The following is a 17,089-nucleotide window of genomic DNA, read 5'->3' on the forward strand; positions in this document are numbered from 1 at the left end:
AAAAGTTTTTTTTTTGCTAAATCTGTCTAAAAATATCAAATATCACTTGTTTTGAATCAATCTTGATACAGGGTACTTATTATATGTTGTACTTTGGATTCCTAAAGCTTTTAGTCTACTAACCCATCATCCAAGGTTAGTTTTCACTATAAGTATAAAAATATCTTTTAGATGGACACTATCATTTACAGTTTTACAGTTACCATGTTCAATTTGAATTTTCTTTAAGATAAAAAACATCTATATTGAATCTTTTCTACATCCAACTGACAGGTTTATCATTACTTTGAGAAAAAAGATTATTAATTTAACCCTTTTAGAAGGGAAGATATGGTCATTTGTTCTGGGAATGTCATTTTCGAGCCTGAAACCTGAAAAACAGGCTCGGGGTTTAACAGGTTAAAAGAAAAAAGCAAGAACACTCGGCATTAAGTATTATTTTATTTTTGAAAAATGCTTTTCCGATTTCATATCATATAAACACCAAATCCCAACATGCATTGTGGCAAAAACATCCGATCAGCGAGCTTAAACCATAGCTGAGGATCTTGGGTAATCGCTCGAAATGCCTACGTCTGTTTCCGGTTATTTTTATTTTGAAATTCAGTTCCTGACGGACGCCAAAAAAGCCAGAGATTAAGGAATTAAATGAGTAAATAAATAAATAAAAACAAGCATAATTGTGTGTTATTGTTGAGTAAATAACAGTGTGTTATTTAAAAAAGAATAACAAATTAGAAGGAAAAAAAGATTTAAAAAAATACAGATTTCAGTATTCTGAGGCTCTGAGCCCTATTTCTTTTCCTCACAGATGACAAAAAAAGTCAGACATTATACGATTTAAAATAAAAACAATAATTGTGGCTTGATATTGAGTAAAACATGTTTTTATGAACCACACAGCTTCCGGTCTTCCAAGAGCCGAACTGACAAAAAGACGTGCTGCAGGCACAAAACATACTACCAATAGAAATACATTGCTTTTAAAATCGTTCTGTGTGACACGAAAAAAAGGGGAAAATCATGTTGGTGAACACGAATCAATAGATTAAATGTCGTGACTATAACACAAAATGCCATGAGACTGGGTTGGGATATTTTATACAAGTGTAAATGTATGCATACAAGCTCAGATTTTTTTTCTGCAAGTGCTCACATCACATTTTACAAGCTCTCGCATTTTGCACCATATCTACCTTCATAACATGGACATATGTTAGAACTTGTATAGTATTTCAGGTTCCTCAGGGCTCTGCAGGTGGAACAGTGGTGTCCTGTTTTCAGTGGAGGCCTGCAGCTCTGCTCCTGTGTAATTAGCCTCTCAAAGCCTCCCTCTTAATTATTTGCTGTCTGCGTTGCTGTCCTCCGAGTTCCATCAAACTCATTCACAATAATGAAAACCGCTGAAATCAGCAGCGCTTTTCAATCTGTCAGGTCCTGGTTTAGCACAGCAGAGTGCTCCCTAAGTACACACAGAACATTCATTCAGAATCCTTCATCAATTGAGTCTCAAGCTTTCATGAGAGAAAACCGATGTGCTCATACAAATAGACAGTGTATCCTCAGACATCTCAGGTTATTAGTCATTTTAATACAATCGGTATCCAGAATCATGTGTCAAGATACACTTCACATACAAACAGTATTTCAATAAACCTCTGTTTTTACAAAAACTTGTTTAGGTTTTAAAAAAAATCTTGATTTTGAATACAAATGTAAATTACCTGACAAATAAGTCACCGTTTGGGGTAAAAAGAAAGCGTTTTTAATAAGGTACAGAAGTGATATGACAACAAAATTGTTTCACTGGACAGAGACATGGTCTCCTAGACCTAGGTGATGGTTTGTTGTCCAACCAAACCTCCTCCTTCAGTTGACTAAAAGAGGCCCTTTTATGCGCTTTGGGGTTTTCCCTTTCCCATAGTGTGGTACATAGGTTTTTGTGCGTGTAAATGGTGTGCAAAGGCCAATATCCTGTTTTCCCTCCAGAGGGAGTTTCTCTCCCACACCCTGGCTGAAACTCCTTAATTGGACTCCTTTGTTAACTTCCATAACATAGTGATATCAATATGAAACACTTGTGCATTTATTGGCTAGCGCTCCAACACATTGTACGTGATAGGCTAAGGGGCGGGACATCAACAGAGCTGGCCAGCTAACCAATCAGAGCAAACTGGGCTCTGGTTTCAGAGGGAGGGTGAAAAGAGGTGAAATGGATATATCACAAGGTGACGACTAACGGCTTATAGAAAAACTGGGTTGCTGGCGGGAACAGTCATTTGCATTCAGGTCAGTGTGACTTTGTGTCATTGAGTGGACTTAGGGTTTTTAAAGATCAAAGTTAAAGTCCTATTTCCAGGAAAAGTTGTCTATCATGAGCAACTAACACATACAATTGCCGTGCCTGCGTGTGTGTGGTAAACAAAGGTAATGTCAGTGGGTTCTGAAGGTTGCAGATTTTCACTGTCAGCATGAAGCTGCTCTCACTGCGTAATTAGTCAGTGAACGCCTCCTTTCTAATTATCGGCTGTCCGTCTTCATCCTCCGCTCTGCACTCTCTGCCACCTTCCCCTCATCACCTAATTTTCTTTTGTATCTCATCCTCTCTGACAACAGGCAGGCATATCGTTTTTTTTTGTTTTTTTTTAAATGATTTTAAGTGTTTGGTTTGTGTTTTCTGAGCTTAGTGTGAGTTCAATGTTTGCTTATCCTGAAATCTGAGGGAATCAGATTTAAGTATTCCACTAAGCATTAGTAACCATGTAATTATTTACCAAGTTTTCCCTCAATATGGGACAACCCATTTAAATAAAATCTAAATATTTGCTCTCACTGGCAAGGTTAATCTGTGCAGTTGTTTAGCTTTTGTGATCAAAACAGAGCCAGCCAGCTAACCAATCAGAGTAGACTGGGCTCTGGTTTCAGACAGAGGGTGAAAAGAGGTGCTGCAGCAGAGGCAGTATGAAAAAAATAAAAGGCTTTTTGAACATTAAAGCATGGAGACATGTCCCAGTAGAGACAATAAATGCAAATATGAAACAGAATATGTATGTATATGAATATGTGCTCTTTAATGAATTTACAGTAGAGTAACCGAACATTTTTCTAAAGTTAGGTTAAGTAACTTGGGGCGAATTGTCTTGCCCAAGGATCAACATCGACATGTTGACGGCGGGGGCTGGGAATGAAACCAAACGTTCTTGTTTTTAGACGACTACACCACCTCACAGCCACAGTCGAGCCAAGTAAAATGACTAGATCAAAACAGGATTAGGGTGACTAAATATAAAAAACATTCGAAGAAAGACTTATAGCTGCTTCGAATATGAACACTAGCACAATTGAAGTTTGCTGTCTAATTTTTTGGTGTTGCTCTTACAGCACCCTTTCTTACAATTCCAGTTTATCCCAAACTGCAACATGCTGGGTTTATTTGGTCCCTTTTTGTCTTTTTGCTCCACTTTCTAGAAAGTGGACCAGAAACAAATGTAGGACACTGTATTTCTCATTGCCTGTAGAACACTCAGCCAGTCTTTCATGTTCTACTATAAATGTATCATTTATAAGATGTCTCTGTTGTAATGGTTGAAGCCAGGTTTCCTGTTTGGAGAACTGATGGCAGGCAGACAAAAAATGAGGTAAAGGTTCTCCTTTTTTAAAGATTCAGGGAAAATATTGAGGCAGACTCTGGCTCTCAGTCTCTGTGGAAATCACATGCAGACACACTTATACCAAACAAATTGGTATGCAGGCATGCTCAGACACACAAGAGGACACACAAACGGATATTGATTTGTTTTGTCTGCTGCTTGACCAGATGTGGCCATCTGAGATGAGCCCTGATGTTATCAGGGTGTCAGGAAACCAAACGTACACAACACACAGGTCCCTAAGCACATACCACCATCATGTTCTATTCTCCCTGCCTCAAACACAATCCCTCTTCATTTACGCTAATAGAAATCACAGCCGGATCTTTGCTTCTGTAACAGAAAGGACAACTGTCAGGATACAGTACTTAAGAACTGATTTCCAAACAATATTTATTCATGCTAATTAATTCCACTGTATTAACCTTATCATATGTATCATAATATCAAGTCCTCATAACCTTCAGGATGTGCATGATTCAACATTATCTTAAACCATGTTAAAGAACTAGATACATTTAAATGATTACATGATTTGTTGTGTGTGGGAGAGAAACTTTTGGATTGTAACCGTTACAGACCATTTACATGCTGTAAACTGTGATCGTTATTCTCGCGTCCAGGAGAGAAGCTTTAAAAAGGAGACTAAATGGAGTCTCTGAAAAGGTTCAATTGGGTACTTTAATTAAAAAAGGCGCGGGTATGTTACAAGCAGGATATTGTTAAGGTGAGGAGAGTTGAGCTGCAGCTCCCTCTCCAAATGGCGGCCGAGAAGAAGAGAGCACACAACACAAGTCTTCGTACTTCCCGCTTGCTGGCTGTTCGCTCCTCCTCTCTGGGAGCTGTAGTGACGTAGGGGACTCCCCCCTCGTGCTTCTGAGTCCGATATTGCGTTATACGGAGGATTCCGACATTTCACATTCATTGCTTACTTCCACATGCCTTTTCTCCTCCTTATCACTTTCATAACTTTATAATTTTACGGCTGTAATTCATACTTTAAAAATACTGGAAATACTTCACGGCATTTTGGTTTCCGGTGGAGTTCCGGATGTTGTCACATGCTACCCACATCTGTAAACAATAATGTATTCAAATAAACTGTACCTTCATTTAATATTCAGCATGGCAGTGTTAAATGTTGTACAATTATGTGCGCCCTTGCTCATTGTGTCCTGCAGAGGGCAATGTTGTCTGCAGTGCGTCCAGGACGTGACGTCACTGACTATACCTTGCACTACATGTGGCCTCTACCTTATCCGTTTAGATGTTGTTTGGATCGAGAGCTGAGCGGCAGCATAACCGCATCTCTCCTACCACGATAAATAAATATGCCTAATGAAGGCTAAAGGAAGCTGTCTACTTCTGAGTTCTATTAAATCTCCACCGCAACGCACTCCGCATAACAGGTTATGGGCCCAGGAATGCCAGTCTAGAGCAACAAGGTAACAGAAGAACAAGCTGTTAGCCAAGAGAAGCTACTAGTGGTACCTGGATGAAGACGGCGCTGAGAGACTCCCGCGTAAACTGAAGACACGGTGTTTCTACAAGCCGCAACCCAATGTTTGGAGATAAGTGAACTGTATAAAGAGAAGACGTGTTAACGTGGATGCAACGTCAAAAAATGGCCGGAGCAGGAACATCCCAGCAGATTTTATTCGATGGAACAGAAGATAAGTATGATCTGTGGGAGACAAGATTCCTTAGCCGTTTGCACATTTTGAAGCTAAAAGACTGCCCACGGGTGAAGCCGCATTAGCTGCAGATCCAGGAAAAAATGAAGACTGTTATGCACAGTTAGTGAATGCCCTGGATGATAAGAGCCTGTCATTGATAAGACATGATGCCGCCGAGGATGGAAGGAAAGCCCTGAAATTATTGAGGGAGCACTATTCAGGAAAAAGCAAGCCAAGGATTCTAAACCTGTATACATCATTGACCACCATACAAATGGCAGACAATGAAACTGTTACTGATTACATGATAAGGGCTGAGAATATAATTGCAGCTCGACGTGATGCAGGAGAGAACATGAGTGATGGGCTGCTTGTAGCCACCATTTTGAATGGACTGCCAGGTTCATTCAGGCCACTGGCTGTCCATGTAACACAGAACGAGGATGATGTTACATTTAAAGACTTCAAGAGAAGACTGAGGATCTATGAAGAATCTGAGAAGATGAGGACGACTGGATCTATGGACAGTGGGATGAAGACTAACACAAGGCAAAGTAGACAAGGCACCAAGACACACAGGAAGAATGAAGAAGCCACTCTGACTTCAGTGACTTGTTACAAGTGTGGAGAAAAAGGACACATTAGAAGCAAGTACACCCAGAAAGTTTGGTGCAGTCACTGCAAGAGCAACACACACACAGAGTCCCTGTGCATGAAAAAGGGAAAAGAAGACGGAGCCAGGAAGGTTGCAGAGGAAGAAGAGGAGGACAACGGCGACGAGGATCATTGCTTCATGGCCAAGCAGGCAAACAGCGAGAGGCCATCAGCCAACGTAAAGAAGAAGGGCATCATGGTGGACGCCGGAGCGACATCCCACATAGTGAACGATATCGCCAAGTTCAAGAGCTTTGACAACACATTCCAGCCCGACACCCATTCAATCGAGCTGGCGGATGGGAACAAATGCAGCGGGATGGCGCAACGCAGAGGGACAGCGCTGATCTATCTGCTAGACAACGATGGACGTCAGCAGAGAGCACAGCTGCATGAGGTACTGTATATGCCGACATATCCACACGATATCTTCTCAGTGGCAAGAGCAACAAATGGAGGAGCGACAGTCACTTTCAAGAAGGGGGACAGCCACATGATCACCAAGAGTGGTAACAACAGGTTTGACTTCCATGAAAGTGGTAATCTGTTTTACTTGCCAACTGTTCAGAAAAATGTTGATAAATGTAATATTTGCCACGACATGCAAACTTGGTATGACATGTTGGGACATTGCAATTATGAGGATGTACAAAAGTTACTGGGTGTGGTAAAAGGCATGGAGATAAGAGGCAGTGCAGTCAGGCCTGCACAGCTGTGTGAAATTTGTACAAAAGGAAAATTCACCCAGACAAGGAATAGGGAGCCAGACAGAAAGGCTACAGAACCTTTACAGCTGGTCCACACTGATTTAGCCGGTCCCATGAGAAACCCAAGCTTAGAAGGGCACAAATATGCACAGTCTTTTACGGACGATTATTCGGGTGCCATAACTGTTTATTTTCTCAAATCCAAAAGTGATGCAATACATGCCACAGAGAGGTTCTTGGCAGACTCAGCACCTTATGGAAAAGTAAAATGTTTACGTTCAGACAACGGTGGCGAATTTACTAATAGAGAATTCAAATCACTGTTCACCAAAAATAGGATTAGACATGAGACATGTGCACCCTATTCACCTCACCAAAACGGCACAGCAGAGAGAGGTTGGCGAACCCTCTATGAAATGGGCAGGTGTATGCTGTTAGACAGTAAGTTGCCAGACACACTGTGGAATTATGCTGTATAGACAGCAGCCTATGTAAGAAACAGGTGTTACAGTAATCGCTCAAAGAAAACACCTTATGAGATGCTCACAGGCAAGAAGCCAGACATGTCCAAACTTCAGAAATTTGGATCTGTGTGTTTTGCCTACACACAAGAGAAGGGGAAGTTAGATTCCAGATGTGAGCAGGGCATTTTTATTGGATATGATAAAAACAGTCCAGCATCTTGTGTACTGTCCAGACACAGATAAGGTCCAAAAACACAGGTTGGTGAAATTCACAAACAAGACAGCCAAAGAGAAAGAAACACAGACACCTGGGTCACACATTGAATGTCAGGACAGAGAGGTACACCCCAGGGTCCTTGACAATGAGGAAAATGTTGATGAAAGAATGGGAAATGCATCAGGTCAAAGTGTTCAAGGTGATGTTTCTGTGGCTGAATGTGAACAGCCAGGCACTGAGAGTGAGGCTAGAAAGAACCCACCTAGAGCTAGGAGAAAGCCAATGCACTTACAGGATTATGAGACTGAGGATACAGTAGACCTACTGGTAACATGTGTAGACTCTTGTTATAGAGCAGTTTGTGACATACCACAAAATTACAAGGAGGCCATAGGGTCAACCAAGTCACGGCAGTTGATCAATGCAATGAATGACGAGATGCAGTCACTAGAAGAGAATGACACATTCAAGATCACCCAGTTGCCTCTAGGCAAAAAGGCAGTGGGGGGTAGGTGGGTCTATACTCTCAAGTGTGATACTGATGGGTCAGACAAGTATAAGGCAAGATTTGTTGCAAAAGGTTACAGCCAAAAACAAGGCATTGACTATGAGGAAACTTTCTCACCTACAGCTGACATGACAACTGTGAGAGTTGTCATGCAAAAGGCAGTGCAGCAAGATTTAGTTTTACACCAAATGGATGTGAAAACTGCATACCTGCATGCACCCATTGATTGTGAGGTCTATTTGGAACAACCTGAAGGTTATGAGAAAAAGTCAAAAACTGGAGAAAAGTTAGTATGCAAATTACAGAAGTCCCTATATGGTCTAAAGCAGTCAGGCAGAAACTGGAATGCTCTGTTACATGCATATCTCACTGAAAATGGTTTTGAACAAAATCCTGCAGATCACTGTCAATACACAAGAGAAAAACAAAACGAAAAAGTGATTCTGATTGTATGGGTTGATGATCTGATAATTGCTGCTAACAATGAGGAGGTTGTGAAAAGTGTCAAAATGATGCTCAATGATAGGTTTAAAATGAAAGACCTGGGGAAATTAAACAATTTTCTTGGTATAGATTTTAACCAGTCAGAGGGTCAAGTCACAATGTCACAGGAAAGGTATGTGAACAGTGGGAGGATATCTTTGGAATATTGTCCTACTGACAACATGGTAGCTGACCTAATGACAAAACCAGCCACTAAGCTACAACTGAAAAAGTTTGCTCAGTATTTGTTTGGCGCTTAAAGTGCAAGAAATGCATAATGTACCATTGTATTTTTGTTGTTTATTTTGTATTGAAGGCCAAATGGGGAGAATATTTGTTTTGTTTGTATTCTTATGAAAATGTACCACAATAAGCTAGGATCGAGTGGGGGTGTTAAATGTTGTACAATTATGTGCGCGCTTGCTCATTGTGTCCTGCAGAGGGCAATGTTGTCTGCAGTGCGTCCAGGACGTGACGTCACTGACTATACCTTGCACTACATGTGGCCTCTACCTTATCCGTTTAGATGTTGTTTGGATCGAGAGCTGAGCGGTAGCACAACTGCATCTCTCCTACCACGATAAATAAATATGCCTAATGAAGGCTAAAGGAAGCTGTCTACAACTGAGTTCTATTAAATCTCCACCGCAACGCACTTCGCATAACAGGTAGTATCTCGACATCTATAGTTGTAGTTTTAAATCAGTAGGTTTCGGTGTGCATCACTCGATGTCATTTCGCTACTAAATTCACCTCCTTTAGGAAATAGTATATTAGCCACATGCTAAATGCTAACCGGAGATGAAGGATTTTCAGAATAAAAGCTTAACAACTGGTTGTGCACAAGAATTTCGGTTTTTTTCAGTATAAAACAGCATTTAAACTGACGGTATGTTTAAGCTACATTATACCATCAAAACATTGATTTTAATTTCTAACAATGCAAAATAATCTTTTTAACACACTACAGGAAACGGGAAGCTCCAAATAGCACAATAGTGCCTCTTTCAGTAGATTTAACAATTGGACAATACTTTGATGATCGATACCTTTTATTCAAGGATGTTGTCATTTTTGTCAATAAAACATCATATTAAATTAACATTGGTCAAATGTTTAACTCTAAAAAAGTACAGTCCCAAAACTTTGGTTTAAGACTCATGACATTCCCATTAGCCTCAGCTGTATATTACATTTACAGCTAACTAGCAAATGTTTGCCTAGTAAACAGACAGGGTACAAATTACTTTATACCTGCTAAACTTCAACATACTATCATTAATAGCATGATCATTTAGCTTAAGAGCTAAAAGAAAGTGTACTAAAAAATAATTGATTCTTACATATTATAATTCTACTATGACAACCACAAACTGGTAATGTAAAAATGTAATATTTTGGTTATATTGTCTAAACACATCACTAATTGATATCTTGCCACCCTCTTCTGTAGGTGATCGTTTGGGGCAACTATGGACGTATGGACCGCAAATGCTTCATGGGCGTGGCTCGAATCCTATTGGAGGAGCTGGACCTCAGCACGATGGTGATTGGCTGGTACAAGCTCTTCCCTACGTCCTCCATGGTGGACCCAACGATGGCGCCCCTCATTCGCCACTCCTCCCAGATGTCCCTAGAGAGCACCATTGGGCCCTGCTGTGAGCGATCCTAAGACTAAAGGAAATGATCAAGCTTTGTTGTTGCGGCTCTGTTGCGACCGAATCCTAAGACACTTTTTCAAATAGCCTGTAGCCCTGCACCTGGGTCAGCCAGGTGGTAATGCCGCTGGAGCTGATAGGTGTAAAGTATCTTATTAAGAGCACTTTGACAGGTCCAACCACACATGGGATGAACCCATCCCCTGATATGGAACTGACTACTAATTCCTTTTGGCACTCATTGGTCTTGTAATTCTTTTGATATGGTATCAGGGTTTCCTGGGACTCACAGGAAGCACATCTCTCTGTGGTTGCAACCGGCAGCCTCTCAGACTCACAGGAAAATGTCTTTGACGAGAAAACAAAACCCCTTCTTAATGAGGATACTTCAAAGGAGGGCTCGGTTTGCCGACATCGATCACATCCTATTGGGAACACAATGCACTGCAGGCTCAGCTTTGCTTCAGCTACGCGCCTTCACAGCCTACAATGGGTTCTTAATCCCAGAACTGCTTGTTGTCTTTCTGCTTCTCTGCTAAGGAGCTGGCTATATGTCCATCCACGAGTCTGAGAGGAAGTGAGACTGCCCTAAGACTGATGGAGACACCAGCCGCTCATTTTGCTCGAGAATCGAGGGGAATGGATCAGGACTACAAAGAACTTTAAAAAAGTATTATATATATAGTTTTTTAGCTATAGATAACTTATTTGTTGTAACCAACCAAGATGTCTTGGTTTCAAACACTCAAGTTGAGCTGTTTTTCGTTTATTGTGTCCCACATCTGGCCCTTCAACGTTCACTTCATTCAGTACTATGTGTTTGTGAATGGTGGCATCTTCTGGAAGGACCTTGGGGATCCAGAGTACTGCTGAGTTTCTTTCTTTACCAGTTAGTTAGGACTTCAGATAATTACATTGACCTTTAGTGCCAGGTCTAAATTGGTCCCTGAGTGGATATAAATGTTTTTAAACAACATTAGCACGTTCTAAGTTCTCAAAGATCATGATGCCTGTACATTTTCGTTACAATCAATCGCGACATTAGCTGATTTTACTGATTATTTTGCCCTCTCTTGTTGAAGGTGCTTTTTAGATAAATCAGCCAGTGTTGTGTTTAGTAGGAATGAGAACAGTAGGTTTTGAGAAATATTGATCGACAAACCCATTTTACTTGGTTATTTATTGAATCTGAATGATTGCTTGCTTCTACAAATGTCCAGCTTATCACAAACAGTTTGATATCCGAACTCACAGAGGATATCGTAAAATAATTGGTTTCTTGTCACCAGAAGCCTTCTTAGTGCATTGCCATTCCTCAAAGCAGATACAATGGCAGATACATATGCATGCAACATATTGTATAAGATGAAGATGCAAGTGACTTTTACGTCCAAATGCAATGTGGTTGATCCTTATCTGGATACAATCTGGAAACAACTGGCATGAAACAGTCAAATGGGTCTGACATGTTGAGGGTGCTTTGTCCTCATTATGTTCTAATATGTTCTTTGTTGCTCTTAATGTTCACATCCACCTGGTAGTGCAGGACACATCAAAGCAGGGGGAGGTATTGTCCCTCTGTGGCTGAAAACGTGTTGTATATCACAGTTTAAATGTAGATTTGAAGATTCCTCCTCTCTTTTTTTCTTTTTTTTTTTTAGCTTTGGCTAATAACAGTTTCTACTGTGCCAATTTCTACCAGCAAGTGTCTTCTCCTTCCTCTTCCTCAATTACCTTGCAGCATGTGCTATTGTGAGGGAGGAACAGAAACAAGCCCTCACAAGTTCTGACAGCAGTGTTCAGGCTGCAGAGAAGCATCCCTTCTATTCTAAATTACAGGCCTAATCCACAAGGCAACTGGTGATTAGCCATGCAATGACTCAGTGTGGAGAGAGGAGGAGAGGGGAGGAAAGGGAAAGAGAGAGGAAGGAAGCATGAAATGTACTTTGCATCATCCAAACAAAAGATCTGCCTGGACTGACGTCAGGTTTTACAGATTTAAAAAAAAAAGACACAAACACAGGATGAATTTAAAGGGAACACAATGTGCACACTGTAGAGAAAAATAATAAAAGTATATGTACTTCTTTTGGGCACTTTATGATTCCTAATGTCTTTTTTATGTGTAAATATTATGGTTGTTAGTGTCTTTTGGAGTGAGCCAAAGTGTATCTATAAAAACTTAGTTAATAATGTTAAATCTTTGAGGGAGTGAAGGGATATCTTGCTAGTTACCGTAAGATTGTAGCATTAGCTGGTAGCATCCGCATGACTGATTAAAACTAATAAATAATTAGCAGACTACTTGATAAGATTAATCATGAGCTACACGCTACACAGAAAGAGGTGAAACGAAATACAGTATAGGTTGAGAACCAACATGAATTGAGGAATACATTTATATGTAGCAATTTATTTCAGATTCAAAGTTTACTACATTTCCTTTTGGGCTTTTTACTGATGCTGTATAATTACTAAAAGAAAAAAAGGTTTGTTTTCTTTTTACTTTGAAGCAAACATTCTGAACATTAATTGAATTTGTCTAATGCTTATCAACACAAATTTGAAATATAACACCATTTTGAGTAATTCTACGTAAATATTTGCGAGTCAACAACATTTTAACTAAACAATACAATTTGGAGTAATTTTACTTTTTTTGTGCAAAAGTGGCCTCATTTTGCCAGTAGCAGTGTTGCAGGGATATTAATACTGTATTCATTTTCAAACAAATCAGCTACATTCTGTAAAGCAATAATCAAAAAACATCCAGTCATTGCCATGTTTTAGTTGCACAGTGTTCATTGCAGTCCAACTCATTAAGTAAAATGTTTGACAAGACAATGTAGCAATCTTTTTGCATTCTGTGTGATGTATATATCAGGACTTTTGTGATTCCAAAAACTGTTATCGCTAAAGTCATTTCTTCCTGCTGCTCAAAGCTTTAAGGAGCCAGGATTTTTATGATTTGAAAACCTTGAAAATAGCTTGAAGAATCTGAAGGCAGAAAGCCAAAATCACTTGTGAAGATGTGTCATTTGAACCGTTCAAGTGTTTTCACTATTACACCAGGAGTTTCACATGGTCTCTAAATAACCTCTTTGAAAATGAGAATGAATTTAATTATAAAATATTTTCTTCATAGATTTCTTTCGATGGAATCCCAATCATTCCAATGCAAGTTGCTGTATCACTAAAATGTCTGTTGAGATTTCTCTGGCTTCCACCAATTGGGTCCCATGCTCATTTACAGATAGACTTTGTTTCCCAGAGGCAATCTTTTCTGAATGTTTTTGCATAAAATCAACATAAAAAGCAATCTAAGTAGAAGTCCAAACATTTCTTTAAAAATGTTACCTGAGTTAAATGTCTCTTTATTTTTATCAGTTTTAACAGTTCTACTTACAAGAAAGGAAGAGGACTATTTGTGTCTTTTTCTTTGAGAGTGACATTGTGTACATTTCTAGACATACATATCATATCATGTCCTCTCTTGGGGAAGAGGTGGAGGAAGAGTGGGAGGATGAAATGCTGGAAGCAGATTCTCTGTTAGGAAATGGTGGCTACTGGATCCCAAAAGCAATACACCTCCTCCAGTCTCATCCCAAACTTTCCCCCTCAGAGGCCGTCCCCAACCCAACCCACACGCTATCTGGTACTCTCTCATTCAAAGTGTCCCACATTACCTCCAGTGAATACATTTTCAGGTTAAGCGACACCGGTGTGACATGGGGTTTTGTAACTTCTGTTTCTCAACACCATTCCGAGTTAAATGACCTCTCACATATGCGTTGCTGGTCATTATAGTGTCAACTAAATTAGTCTTTATCCCCAAATCTTCAAAAGCAAATCTTCCTTTTCTGTCTTGATGATCATTTTATCTACAGCATTCACAGCCTTAACTTCTATAAGCCATCCAAAAGGCTCCTAAAATACTAAAAAGGTGATGTTTGGTTCTGGGATACTAGATGAGAAAGTTCTACAGGCTTTCTCATGCTGTCAGGAACGTGTGAAATGGGCAACCTTTGGAGGCAATGCTGATGGAAAACCTATTTTACAAGGGAAGCTTTTTCCAACCACATCTTTGTGAATTATGACCATTTCTTTGGTTAAACACATTGATCCATCGTGCAACTTTATTGGAGCAAATTATAACTCATTGACTTATTTACAAAGCCACTTAAGGATTGCAAAATCCCATTTACAAGTATAATGTATTGTTTTTTAATTGTTAAATACCAATCATCACATCGCTAGATGAACCTCAAAACATGCTAGCATAAGCTAATCTTAGCAAAGCGTTAAGCAGCAAATGCCCATCTGCGTTGCTTTCCATTTGCTGCTCATGTATTACTGCCTTGAGGACCTGAGTGTTATTGAAAGAGACAAGGTGGTGTAACTTTTTTCATTTCACCGCACTGTCATTTAAAACACTCATAAAAAGTGTATTTGCAGATTATTTGGCAAACTGTTATATTGTTGAGTAAATGCACAATTTGGTGTATTGTTATTCTATTCCAACTGTCAATAAAATAGTTTAACTCCATCGTGTTTCATCTGTCTTTATTCATGTATTTGTTTCATTGATGGTGGACATCAGGGGCGGATCTAGACAAATATTCATGGGGTGGCAAGAGGGTGGCAGGAGAACTTCAGGGGTGGCATCCCCTGGCAGAAGTATATGCTGATTTAATCACAGTCATATCAATTAACTTGGAAAGCCACAATATTTATTTTAACTCAATAACATTTGGTGACATTATTGTGGCACATCAGTAAAGCCTTAAATATAAATACTGTATATAAGGTGGCAGAATTAATTTAACCCTCTACGGTATGAGGTTGCCTCCAGGCAACATACCCATTTTTTGCCTTTTGCATTCAGACAATACATCTCAAATTATGATGCAATACTTTTAAAAAGAGGCAGGACCATAAGGAACCAATAGTAGTGTTTGAATTTGTCCCATGACTCTCTGGCGGCCAATTTGAAGACCCTGTTTGCTGCCTTTCCCACAAGGATCAGCTCAGCCATTTCTCTCCAAGAAATGTGTCTAAAAACGTAATTTCCTGCGCATTTCTTGTCTGGAAAAAAATGTATTCAAAATAATAGGTGAGTAAACCTTAATTTCGAATAGTTTAATATACTTAATTTGCTAATTAGGTAATGGAAACTTGTTAAAATGCAAATGTTGCCTGGAGGCAACATCGTACCATTATGGTCAATTGTAAATGTTGCCTTGAGGCAACACCGTACCATTATGGATTCACCATGATATTGTGGTATTGTGTGTTTAGGTATAAACTGTTCAAAAGCTTACCATTCATCATAGATCTCTACAATTTAACCAAGATACATTTGATTTTAAAGCCAACCCAACGATCTGTGCCAAAGATGGGATAAGAAAAAGAAAGAAACATTGCAGGTTACCTGCCCAAGTGTCGTGCACGCATACAATAAAAGTATGGGAGGAGTGGATCTTCTAGACTCGCTGATTGCTCTCTACAGAACAAAGATCAGGTCAAGGAAGTGGCATCACAAGATCGTGTTGCACATGATGGATTTCACTCGAGTGAATGCGTGGCTCTTGTACCCCAGGGACTGCAAGGACTGGGGCATCCCCAAGAAAGAAGTGTACAGCCTGATTAAATTCAAAGCTGAAGTTGCAAGTTACCTTTGCAACCAGAGGAAAGTTTTGAAGAAGAGCGGGAGACCATCTCATAATGTTGACAGAGACCTGGCTGAGAAGAAGCACAGAGGTTCTTCCTCATCAGTGCCATCAACACATGTGCATCAAGACCACACTGACCATTGGCCTGTGTGGGTGGAGAAAAAGGGCCGGTGCAAATACCCTGGCTGTAAGGGTGAAAGTGCAGGGATCAAAGTGTGTCACGTACCTGTGCTTCACTGCTGACAATAACTGCTTCATGAACTTCCACAATAGTGAGTCTATTTTGTCAAATGGCTCAATAAAGTTTGATGAAAGATGCCTAGGCTCTTTGCGTATTTATTCCTAAAGGTTGTTTCACAATGGTACAATGTTGCCTGCAGGCAACATTCAGACATGTAATCTTGTTAAAATATAAAAAATAACGATTTTCACATTTTAATTGGCATACAATTTAACCTGTTGAGGCTATATAGTATTTTCCATGTGTTTTTAAATACATTTTGTTCAAATTTGAAACAATAACTCTCTTTTTTCATAACTTACCATTATGGTACAGTGTTGCCTCAAGGCAACACACCCCAAAAAGTACCCTCAAATAATTATTTATTTAACATTTCTTTAGATTGTTTATTTGGTCTATTATATGACAAAAAAACACTCCAATTTTTTTTTTCCCAAATGGCATCATAGTGCGTACCATAGAGGGTTTTAATGCATTTTAACTGAACAATAACTGCATGAGTTTGTCTCACTCTTAGACCAGCAGGGGTACCAAATCTATGCAGACTGCTGCAATAAGTATATTAATTAACTGTCTCGTCTATGTTTGTCTAAATTAATATGATATTAGCTGTAAATCACTGTTATGATTCACATATTCAGTGTTATTATTAAAAAAACTATATTTTTTGGAGGAGTTAATGATGAACGTTCCACAAGATGCTTGCTCACCCTCCTTCAAATTGGAAAGACAAGTAATTACTATCATATATCAAAATACAACTTCATTGCAAACAGTTACAACCTTGACTTTATACCAGAAAGAACAAACATTAAAGAAGTGACTAACTGCATCAGTTAGGGTTAAAAAACATGTATTCAGCTCAAACATAAACATCGCCGCACTAAGTTATTTTCCAGTGGAAAGTCCTTACCTACTGGCCTAGTTAAATCAAAGTGGTTACTTTTTTTTGGCTGGGCAGTGAAGTTTTACACAACGTCTTATTTGACTTTCTCAGGACTTAAAACAGAAAAAAAAAATATGTACACACGTAAGGTCATCATCTTAACAGTGTATTATGCTCATCGAGTCATCCATGAGCAGAGCATCAAGTTGGCATGCCTATAACAGCTGAATGTGGCGATTACCATCTTGCTCAGCAAAACGCCTCACAAACTTA

The 17,089-nt window shown here is 39.5% G+C and overlaps 1 protein-coding gene across 5 annotated transcripts in view; it reads left to right on the plus strand.

Moving 5' to 3' along the window:
* rims4 (regulating synaptic membrane exocytosis 4) overlaps nucleotides 1-14,563 on the plus strand; it is a 127,403-nt gene extending 112,840 nt beyond the window's left edge. For 4 of the 5 annotated variants that reach the window (XM_079683316.1, XM_079683319.1, XM_079683317.1 and 1 more), the window contains one exon: nucleotides 9,813-14,563. In XM_079683316.1, coding sequence (XP_079539442.1) covers nucleotides 9,813-10,031 — 219 coding nt within the window. In that variant the 3' untranslated portion in view covers nucleotides 10,032-14,563. Of the gene's footprint in view, nucleotides 1-1,145; nucleotides 6,378-9,812 lie in introns of those variants that run through there. The other variant, XM_079683315.1, reaches the window with a different exon arrangement.
* The last annotated feature ends 2,526 nt before the right edge of the window (nucleotides 14,564-17,089 follow it).

This window comes from Notothenia rossii (genome assembly GCF_949606895.1).
Source record: "Notothenia rossii genome assembly, chromosome: 5".
Taxonomy (NCBI): Eukaryota; Metazoa; Chordata; class Actinopteri; order Perciformes; family Nototheniidae; genus Notothenia; species Notothenia rossii.